Consider the following 11,621-nt stretch of genomic DNA (forward strand, 5'->3'; position numbering starts at 1 on the left):
TGAATTACAGTTATAATATTTATATCTCTTTTATCATAACTAAAAGTAACTATAACTGTCTATTCTTCAACTCTATCAAAGACTCCAGACGTATATAATATTACCTAAAATCAGCAGGAAGTACATTATAAGCAACTTCCAAAACTCTAGAATTGACAGAGGCATCTTGCTGCTGGCAGTCACCCAGAGTTTTTCTGTACTGTTGGGGCATCCATCTTCAGCCTACAGGCCCATAGTATCCAGCAGACTTTTCCATGAAGCAGGAAATTTCAATGACAGGTCTGCCTATATTGACAGTTTGCCAGTCACTTTCTTTTGTGTCCTGCATAATGTCTTGCAGACTCTTTCATGTAGCACGAACCCCAAAGGACCATTTCACCTTTAGGCAAGTTCAGTAGTCATTTCTCTGAGGATTCTATGTGTCCAGTTCATCTAAAAAACTCCATAAGAAGCCTCCTCGATACCCATCTTCCTCTTGAAGTAGATTGGTGCTTCCAGGAGCAGATGTATCTCACTGTCATGAAAAATCCTAAGTTCTTGAAATACTTAAATGTCATGTTCTGAAGGTCTCTGAAAGGTTTGAAGAATACCTAACTGAAATATATCTCTGTATATCTAGAAAACTGAACATGACTACAAGCTTGAATATTATAGATGATTAACTATTAACCTATATTTCTTAATTATACATTACATTTTAAAATGAGCTATACAAATACAATACCTTAATCAAGATCAGAAATACATGTAACAAAATTGACCTTAAATTTGTATCAATAAATCAAGATCTACACTAATGCAGGTTATTCCTATCTATATTATATCCCCCTTTAAAGAAACATTTATAAACAATATTTGGGAATATGGGCATAGTTTTGTCCATACATCTTCCTGCTGATTGGAGGCGCTGTTAATCAGGTCTTTTGTGGTGTATTCTGTGTGCTAGGTTCATCTCAGTCAGCAGTTGGGTGAGGTAATTTTTTTTTTTTTGGTTTTTCGAGACAGGGTTTCTCTGTGGTTTTGGCGCCTGTCCTGGAACTAGCTCTTGTAGACCAGGCTGGTCTCGAACTCACAGAGATCCGCCTGGGGTGAGGTAATTTTTGAGGGGTATTCAGGGCGACCTTTCAGGGATTTTTAGTCCATCAAACCACACCAGTCTGAAAGCAATCCACAGGTTCTCATCCTCTGTGGAAACAAGAGAAGAACCTCTTTTTCAAAGCAACATATCCTTAGACCCAAATTTGGAAGTCATGATACCTTTATAATATACATTCTGTTTTAGCTTAGCAGCCCATACAATGAAATGTCTCTCTGTACTTAGCTCATTCACAGTCAAAAAATTTAAAGAAAACACAATAATATACATAATCCAGACTCTCTCTGAATTATCCATTTTTGTGTGACTTATTTTTCTTTATTCCTTTTAATAATGACTATCTGTACACTGTCTCTTTAAAGACTTTTACCCCCCCCCCTTTCTTAAAGCATTTTTATTTTATGACTCTCCATACTCTGTTCCTTCTCTCTTCCAAGCCTATGTACATTTATCCAACACTGTGACTCATCTGGATTTGTCTTTATTGCACATCTGTCATTCTTTACTGTCCAGGAGCGCTTTTTAAAAATGGTAAGTGCTTCTTAAAACTTAAGATGTGCCATTATTATGGTATATATGGTACTCTCTGCTTGCCTGCCAAGTCTGAAACTTAACTGCACCATTACTATGATACATACAGTACTCCCTGCTTACACCCCCCCCCCCAGTCCAGCATGGTGAAGGCACTTGCGCCTCTGAGAACCATGCATACAGCCCCATTCTGAGGCACACAGCCAGTCCTTGTGGCAATTAAGCAAGCTACAGCGGTCTGCTCACAAACCCCATCCCCATCCAATGCTCTATAGCCAGACCTCCTGCCTGGCAGGATGACTCAGAAAGCCGGCATTTTTAAACGGTCACAGCTGAATCAGGGAAACCTCTCTTAAGGGAGCTTTAGCATGCTGCCAGTAAATGGCAAGAAACTGTGTTAAACGCTGTGTTTTTGTGTCTAGAATTAAGCTCTCTCAGGTTTTTAAGTGGATTTTAGTTGGCCACATGGGTGCCAATTTATAGGAAGAGGGTCTGCTTGTTTGTCCCAGCCACCCGGCTAGCTTAGACCTGAAATAATCACATAGAAACTGTATTAAGTAAATCACTGCTTGGCCCATTAGCTCTAGCTTCTTATTGGCTAACTCTTACATATTAATTTAACTCATCTCCATAAATCTATATTGCCATGTGTTAGTGGTTACTGGAAAAGTTTTGGCATGTCTGACCCTGGCAGTGGCCTCATAGTGTCTCTTTAACGTCTTCCTCCTCCCATGCTATAGGCCAAGCCAGTTATTTATTCATTAACCAATAAAAACAACACATAGAAGGACCTCCTACACCACCCCGTTAGACTGATGTGTATAACTAAGTACGAATGCAGTCAGTGGTGTCCCCATTAGCATGCTCAGTGAATGTCGGTAAAGCAAGCTGTCTCCTATCCAGCCCTGCCCCTGGCAAGGGTAGAGAAATGGGTGTGCACTGGTGCCTCGTGCGCTGTGGTGACCCTGTTAGGTGAGAACTTTGTTGCCACAGAAATTCCCACTCAAAACTCACAGCTCCGAGTTCACTGCAGTGGTGGCTCTGTCCGCTTTGCTCCTTCCACAGCGGTGGTGATTATGGTCAGCCTTGACCAAGCCTGAGTCATTGTGCCCATCAGGTTATAGGCAGTTGTGAATCTCTAGATGTGCTAGGAACCAAATTGGGGTCCTCTGCAGGAGCAACGAGGGCTTTTCACTGAGCCATCTATCTCGCCAGCCCTAGCAATTACATTTTTAGAAAAGAAGATACTGAGATTCTTGAAATAGCTGTGTTCTTTTTGAAAGTGCAAAAACTTAACCCTTATGAGTAACCAAGATCCCATTGGTTGCCAGCAGTGCCATGCTCCATGCCTCTCACAGATTGTAACAGTGACGGCCACAAAGAGAGGCTCGCCCTGTGTTTGACTGCTCTGTGACAGTGATAGCTGGTCAGGAAAGTGCTTATATTAAGCTCTTCTTGGATATTTTATTTATTTATTTTAAGAATCACGGAATATTCCTTCAGTAGAGCATTTGTAAATTTTATTATTTTTTTATTTTATGTGTACTGGTGTTTTGCCTGCATGTGTCTGTGTGAGGGTGTTGGGTCCCATGGAACTGGAATTACAGACAGCTGTGAGCTGCCATGTGGGTGCTAGGAATTGAACCCAGCTCCTCTGAAAGAGTAGTTAGTGCTCTTAACCACTAAACTGTTTTTTCAGTCCCCTACTTCTTGGATATTTTTTTTTCTTCTGATTTTTTTGAGACAGGGTTTCTCTGTAACAGAGCCCTGGCTGTCTTGGAACTCTCTTTGTAGACCAGGCTGGCCTGGAACTCACAGAGATCTGCCTGCCTCTGTCTCCTGAATGCTGGGATTAAAGGGGTTTGCCACCATGCCTGATCACTTCTTGGATTTTATTGTGAAAAGAAAATTCTCAATTAGAAGGAAACATTACATTATAAATATGAATTATTATGATAAGCAGTGAACAAATAGATTGAATTTTCCACAGAATAGTTAGCAAATCATCCTTCAGTATGGCATTTACAGCATCAGCATTAAGTTTTTATCTTTCAAAAATATGTGTAAAGAGTCATGTGCTGGCTCATGCCTGTAATCCTAGTGCTCCGGGAAGAAGCAGAAGAATCAAGACTTTAGGGCCAGTCTGGGAACCAAACTGGCCACCGAGTGAGATCCTGCATAAAAACATCCTAAATATTTATATCTTATATCTTTCTGTCATCTATCTCTGTGTGTATGTGTATATATTTGTGTGTGTGGTATATATTCCCCCAAGGGCTTTTATTAATCTTTTCATAGTCAAATTACTCGTGAGTCCTTTGAAAAGAATATGGTGTTTGATGGCTTCTGACCACAAAAGTAGGAGACTCAAAAAGCTCAGTATTTGTAGATAGACCCATGGAGTCAAAACCATCTGTTGGAACCTTTGGCATTTTTTTTTTTTGAGCATCTTAGAGACAAAGGAAACCTCGAATCCTGTTGACGTTTATGCTGCTTTGCTGTGCTGTGAATGATAGCACATCTTTTGTTTCTGATCTGGGAGAACTTAGGTCCCTTGTCAGCATGCAAAGGGTGACTTGGACTAACCTAACTGACAGTGTGCCATCTGATGAAGCATACAGAACTTACAGGTATCTGTAGCCTCAATCTCATACTGCCCAGATTAAGATTCCCAGATTTCAGTTTCCACAGAGGGCTTTGGGTGCTCCTCTTAGGACCAGTGGAAGTCACTAAAGCTCGCCGTTAGTTTTGCCAAGTTTTGAATGTCAATATAAATGCATTGATATATGCATTTTCATTTTTCTATCAAAAGTTCGGTTATATTTTGTGTCAGGCGTGATATATCACTTGAAATTTCCATGATTTGGGCCTTTTAACATACTGTAGACATACACTTGTTGCTTTCGTTCACAGCATTCATTATGTTGAACATATACCTGGAAATAGAATTGTTGGACCACAAGGGTCATTGTTTAGCATAATGGATGCTGTCAAACATTTTCCAAAGTGGCTGAGCTGCAATATGTAAGAGTTCCGTTTGGTCTGTATTATCATAAATGTTTTGTTCCTCCCTCCCTCCTCTTTAGAATATTAAGAGCCCTTTGAGCACAGAGCTTGTAGTGGTGCAGCTGAGTCAAATGGTAGTTTGATGTTTAATTCTTCAGGAGCCTCCATAGTGATTTACAAGTGACTGTGCTGGTTGACAGTCCCATCTGCAGCAAGCAAGGGTTCTCCCTCCTCAGCATTTGCTGATGCCATTCTGTCTGAGTAAGAGAATCTCCATGTAGTTTTCATTTGTATTTCCCCGATGGGTAAGGATGTTGAACACATAATCAAACATTTATTGGCCATTTGTATTTCTTCTTTTGAAAACTGTTTATTTTATCAGCCCACCTTTTGATTGGGAGATCTTCTTAGTGTTAGTATTTGTAGTTCTTTTTTCTAGGTATCAGCCCTTGCCTGCTGTGTGCTTGCTGAAGGCTGACCTCCTGTCCTGTCGTCAGTTGATTGTTACGTTCCCAGTATCCTATTTGTCAGTTCTTGGGAATGTTTCCTGTGCTGCTGACATCATTTTAAGAAAGTCTCCGGCTGTGTCTGTACCTGACGTTTCCTCTAGCAGTCAGTGTTTCAGTTTTGCGTTGAGATCTTGGACCCATTCTGAATAGATTCTTCTGCATGTTTGTGTGTAAATTTTCTTTGCTATTTGATGAAAAAGCCTTCTATTTTTGAGTATATCATTGGTTGTACCTGTGTAGGTTTATTTATGGGTCCTGTAGCCTACACATCTGTTTCCTGCTAGTATCAAAAGATACTGGCTCTGTAGTAAATTTGAGATTGACTTCCAGGGTGGCTGTTTTTTTACTTAGGGGTTATTTGGAATCTTTGGACTTCAATGTGAATTTTAGGATAATTTTTTTTCTATTTCTGTGAAGTGTTTCATTAGATTTTTATGGCGATTGTGTTGTATCTGTAGATCTCTTTGAACAATGGGGCCATTTTTGCAGTATCCTGAGAATATACCCATGTATTCAATTTCTTCAGTGTCTTTAGAGTTGTATTTTTAGAGATCACTCACCTCTTTAGTGATTTATTCGTCATTTTTTTAAAGCTATTGTGAATGATTTCTTTCTCAGCAAGTTTGCCGTTGATACAAAGATTAGCTACTGTTTGCGTGTTGACTTTGGGTCCTGCCTCTTTACTGATGATTTAGAGATACAAGAATTTTTCTGATGGAACATTTAGAATTTCTTAAGTATAGGAACTGTTGTCTGGAAATTGGGACAACTTGTCCTCTTTTATTTTTTTATTTGTATCCTTTTTCTTGTCTTGCTGCTCTATCTAAGACATTGAACACTGAGGAGGAGTGTGAAGAGATTGCCTTCTTGTCTTACTCTCACTTTCAGAGGAAATACTCTCGAAATGTCCACATTCATAGTGTCGGCTACGGCCCCAGCTAGTCTTTGTTATGTTGGAGTGCATTGTCAGAGGCCTGTTCTTCATCTCTTGAGATGACTGATGTTTGTCTTTAAGTCTGTTTGAATGCTGTGTTACATTTAACACTTAATGCTTTGTGTATGTTATTGAATCATGCTTCTGGGCTTCCTGTAATGATACTACATGAATTCTTAATGCATTTTTGAATTAGGTTTGTAAGAATTTTATTGAGAATTTTGTGTAATGTTTAGGGATATTGGTCTTATATTATTTTCTTTCTTTCCTTTTCTTTCTTTCTTTCTCTCTTTCTTTCTTTCTTTCTTTCTTAAAATAAAATGAAATGTCACTACAGAGCACCATGACACAGAACTTCTCTTGCTATTTCCAAGGGCTTCTTGATAAAGCATCTTCCTTAACTAATGTGCTTAAATATAGAAGCCAATAGTCATTATAAAGTACAAACTGACATTTTGAGGAGTTGAATAACATTTATTTTCTAAATCTCTTTAGTGTTCTTCATTCTAAAAATAGATAGTTGACACTTTCCTGGTAGTGGTATGTGTTAGGCTGTGTTTGACAGTTTGGTGAATCCACGATTTTTTTGGGGGTGGGGTGGGGGCCTGGCTGTCCTGAAACTTACCCTTACTATGTAGCTCAGGCTGGCCTCGAACTCAAGAGATGCACCTGTCTCTGTCTGCCATGGCTTCTTTGACCTTTGCTTTGCAGCTCAACTGCTTGTGTTCTGGAGACAGGAGCGAATGGCTACAGAAGTTTACAGACATTTTTGTTTTCTGGCTTTGGATGCTTTTCTGTTTTTATTTATGACAGCAAACGTACTTTTCAGTTAGGCCAATTAGTGTTCTTAGATTTAATTAGTCTCCTTTTCCCCTCTCTTTCAGGACTTGAAAGAAGCATATGGCACCTGTAAAGTTAAATGTCACTCCTTGTTGCCACTTGGACCTTCTGCTTGAGACCTGCATGTGACTTTCCATCTGTGATCTTGGCTTCTCATATCTACTGACTTTGATTACAGAAAAGTCTCTGAAGATTCATATCAAATGACGTCAATGGCCAGCTTGTTTTCTTTCACTAGTCCAGCCGTGAAGCGATTGTTGGGCTGGAAACAAGGTGATGAGGAAGAAAAATGGGCAGAAAAGGCAGTCGATGCTTTAGTGAAAAAGCTGAAGAAGAAGAAGGGTGCCATGGAGGAGTTGGAGAAAGCCTTGAGTAGCCCAGGACAGCCAAGCAAATGTGTCACTATCCCCAGGTCCTTAGATGGACGCCTGCAAGTTTCTCACAGAAAAGGCTTACCCCATGTCATATATTGCCGTGTTTGGCGCTGGCCAGATTTGCAGAGTCATCATGAGCTAAAGCCATTGGATATTTGTGAATTTCCTTTTGGATCTAAGCAAAAGGAAGTCTGTATCAATCCATACCACTATAAGAGAGTGGAAAGTCCAGGTAAGTTTCACTTCGCTGAGAAGAATTAAGAATAAACCACCAAAAACCCAACATGGCTCTTACTAATTTGCATATAACTAGGCTTATTACATTAGCCTTCGTTAAAGATTTCATCTTAGGAGGAATACTAGGTTTTAAATTTAGCTTTTTTGAACATTAAGCTAACATTGGCTGCTAGAACTCACTGTCTCTAATAACACCCGCTTCTTTTCTGTGGCTGACATCTCTGAATGCTAAACCCATGTCCCATGTTCACACTAGATCCTGCTCCTTGTTTGTTTGGGAACTGGGCTGTCGTGCAGCAACTGTTTTTCTGGCTTTACATCTTACAAGAGTCTTTATTGTTACATTTACTGTGTGCTTGTGCGTGTGTGTGCTGCGTGCTTGCGTATAAGATGACACATGTGGAGTTCAGCGGACTATTTCCAGGAGTCAGGAGGTCTTCCTGGATCTTGTTACTCATTTTTCATTGCCTAGGACAGTTCCCTTCACTAGTTGTTAGTAGGTACTGGCCAGTATTTTTTTGTTTTTTGTTTTTTTTTTGTAATCAGTGAATTATATATTAGTCCTTTTATTGATGCTATAGCAGAATACCCCAGACTGGAAAAGTTCTCTGTTGAGAAGACTCCAAAACACAGCCAACATGTCTCTCTGATTTGCACATACCTAGGTTTATTAGCTAAAAGTTTACATGAGCCTTTGTTAAAGATTAACAATAGAAATCCTGGGGGTAGAAAGTCCAGGATTAGGAGACTGTCTGGTGTGGGCCTCATAATCAACTGTGCAGCACTCAAGTGTGAGTGAGACAGAGAAGACCGAGTGAAGCTAGAGCGTCCGTAAGGAAACCTGTGGTGCTGGGGATCCGGACCAGTCTTCCCGCATGTTAGGCGTGTGCCCTGTCATGGGCTACCCCCCAGCCCAAGTCACCTGTTGCTGTACCAAGGAGTCCACGTCCACAGGTACAACCTCATCGCTTCCTGTTAGGCCCCACCTCCCAGCATTGTCATGTTGTGAATTTTCTGGTGTATGAACTTCTCAAGATTTTCTATAGCAGCTGCGATACTAGTTGGGATCTTTATCTGTTGATAAACAATAAATAACCATACCTGTGGTAGTTTAAGCACAACACACATTTATTACCTTACAGTTTCTGGGGTTCAGGCATCTGAACTACCCTTCTTAACAGGTGACTACCCTTAACAGCATCTTTTTTTAATTTCTAACCAAGGTGTCTGTCAGGGCTTGGTTTTTTTGGAAGTTCAGACAGGTAAGGGGCTCCTGTGCTACTGACAAGATTTAGTTCCTGTGGAGGTCCTGGCCTCTGGTTGACTGTCGGCTGGAGACTGTGTTCACCTTTTTGTGTGTTCTACACTGTCCTTCCCTCGCAGTGTCACAGTTGCTCTCTACAGAGGGTTTCTCAGAGCATGCATGCATGTTATTTTGTTTTCTTCAGAGCCAGGAAGAGCATTTTCCTACAAGAGGGCATTGAGTTCTTAGCAGTGTGACCTTGCACCCCCATTACTTTGCCATAATTCTGTTGGCTGGAAGCAAGTCCTTGGTCGCATGCTGGAGAGAGAGGACTGTCCAAGCTCATGAATACCCAGAGCCTGTCTTCCGTACTAGAGGAACTGCAAGCCTGTGTGGTTGGAATCAGAGACTTGTGTTACAGTTCAGCCGTGAGCTGCGGTTCATATTTGAGAAGGGTCTCAGTTTCTTATGGAGCCCAAGAAGAGCCTTGGTGTGAGGGAACTGAGGCAGAAAGAACAAGGCAGGTTTAAAGGAAGAATATTGTCTGAAAATTGAAAAATTCTCCAGCTAGGTATTTACTAGCAATCCATGTAAGGATTTTGTCTGTTCCTTCTCATAGTCAAAGTGTAATCGACAGTGGCCAGTAGAATTGTCTTTCTTTTAATCCACTTTATTGTTCCGTGGAAAGGACGGGAGCAATTATGATACTTTACAATAACTTCAGAAATAGCTTGATAGTTGAGTTGCTAGAAAAAGACTATAGAAACCTCATCTTGGTCCCCCGCCCACACGTCTTGGGAGGGTGTAGCCTTATTCAGGAGTGATTGGTGTTCCTCCTTGAGCAAGCAGGAAGGACAATAGATGCCTCATCTCCTGGTACATGCTAGTAAAAAGGGTATTGCTGATTATGGTGACAGTGAGCAGTTTTGAGCACTCATGAACAGAAGTGCTCTCCTAATTCTGGGCTTCTTTTGTTGTAGAGGTAGACAGAAAGCCATGACTTTTCATGGCATTGAAGTCTATTAACTATAAGTCTTAACTTACACAGCACACAGTGAATGCGTGAGAAAAAGATGGGAGGTATAATGAGCCTGGAAGAGTAAGGCCAACCTAAATGGTCCAGTATGTTTTTGACTAGAAAGTATTATCTGGTGGCTGAGAGGTTGGTTTCTAGAGTTATGGTTTTACTATATAGTTATTACCTGTCCTCAGGCAGGATACAAAATCACTTTGATGGAGACAGTACTAATACTAACAACCTAACAGTGTTTTGGGGGAGATTTTTTGAGTCAGTGTGGATCTAAGTGCTTAAACATTATGTAGCCCCAGTCAGTTTCAAATCAAGATCATTTCTCCAGAGGGATCCATTCTGGAAACAGAGCATATGGGGAGTGGGAGGAGAAAATTTTCAGTAAACACTGTTGCAGCTACTTCGAACTGAAAATGCAAGAGCCAAGTAATTAGCAAAAGGACTGAAAAAGACCTACTGATAGAGTTCTAGTTAATCATGTATGTGGATATTCTGAAAGCTTCCAGAAAGAAAATATAGGGCACATAAAAACAAGAACAAACAAAAGCTAGAAATCTAAATTATTGCATTTCTTAATGCAATTCTGGATCCTAGAAGAAAATAAATCATTTATCTTCAAAATCCAGAAGGAAATTATGGCCTGGATTTCTGTATGTAGAGAATGAAAGGGAGAATAATTTCATACATGTTTCCCATTCCGTTCTTAGGAAGCAAGAAGAGGGCAAAGTCAGGAAAGAGGACCCAGCCGGAGAAACAGTCCTCAGCAGCAACTAGGGCAGATAGAGCAAAGGACTGAACACTCCAGAGGAACACAACACAGCAAGTCCATAATTGTTTGATTTATAGCATCTGAAAAAGGTGCTATTGACGGGCTCTGACGAGTGGGTTAGGATACTGGAAATGTGAGTGGTGTGTACTTAAAATTAAGGAAATCATTAACTTTAACAAAAAACACTGCTCAGGAGGAAAATGCATAGTATACTTGATTCCTCAATTGATTTTGTGTGTGTGTGTATAATATGTATGTATGAGAGTGTATAGGACGTGCATATGTAGTAACACTACATACCAACTGTGCCCAAATTTTAAAAAATAGGTTTTATATGTATGGGTATTTTGCCTGCATCTTGTGTGCCTGAAGAAGCCAGAAGACAGCATCAGATCCTGAAAAAGTGGAGTTAGAGACTGTTATAATCTGCCGTGTGGGTGATGGGAATCAAACCTAGGTTCTCTCTCTCTTTTTTTGTTTTTTTTTTGTTTTTTTTTTTTTTTGTTTTTTGAGACAGGGTTTCTCTGTGGTTTTGGAGCCTGTCCTGGAACTAGCTCTGTAGACCAGGCTGGCCTTGAACTCACAGAGATCTGCCTGCCTCTGCCTCCCGAGTGCTGGGATTAAAGGATTAAACTACTGAGCCATCTCTCCAGCCTCTTAACCCAATTTTTAATAGATTAGGGAAATAGAAAGGGCTAGACTACTATAAGAAAGATACCTCAGCTAGTAGTCATAGTTCTTAGGAGGCCAAGGCAGTAGGATTGCTGTGTTTGAGGCTAGTCTGTGCAGCAAGACTGTTTCTCTCCCCCACCAACAAAAACAGTTGCTTCATTTACCATAAGAGAAGTTTATAAATAATGTCATAGAATCAATAATAACAGTTTATCATAGTATGCATATAGGATGCATCGCAGTGCCCAGTGTAAACAAGGTCTGTGGAGGAGTTACAACAGAAAGCGCTCAAAATCCCTTGCATGCTGTCGTCTCTTACTAAATATGTTAGACTTGTCTCTTTCTCTCCACATATTATTTTATGTGAAAATAAAAAAAAA

At 40.3% G+C, this 11,621-nt stretch overlaps 1 protein-coding gene across 2 annotated transcripts in view; it reads left to right on the forward strand.

Annotated features, from left to right (window-relative positions):
• Positions 1–11,621, forward strand: part of Smad5 (SMAD family member 5) — a 44,753-nt gene that overhangs the window by 16,206 nt on the left and 16,926 nt on the right. For both annotated transcript variants that reach the window (XM_005355273.3, XM_026782986.1), the window contains exon 2: positions 6,961–7,522. In XM_005355273.3, the coding sequence (XP_005355330.1) occupies positions 7,120–7,522 (403 nt within the window). In that variant the 5' untranslated portion in view covers positions 6,961–7,119. The remainder of the gene's footprint in view (positions 1–6,960; positions 7,523–11,621) is intronic.

The sequence above is a fragment of the Microtus ochrogaster genome, chromosome 16 (genome assembly GCF_000317375.1).
Source record: "Microtus ochrogaster isolate Prairie Vole_2 chromosome 16, MicOch1.0, whole genome shotgun sequence".
Taxonomy (NCBI): Eukaryota; Metazoa; Chordata; class Mammalia; order Rodentia; family Cricetidae; genus Microtus; species Microtus ochrogaster.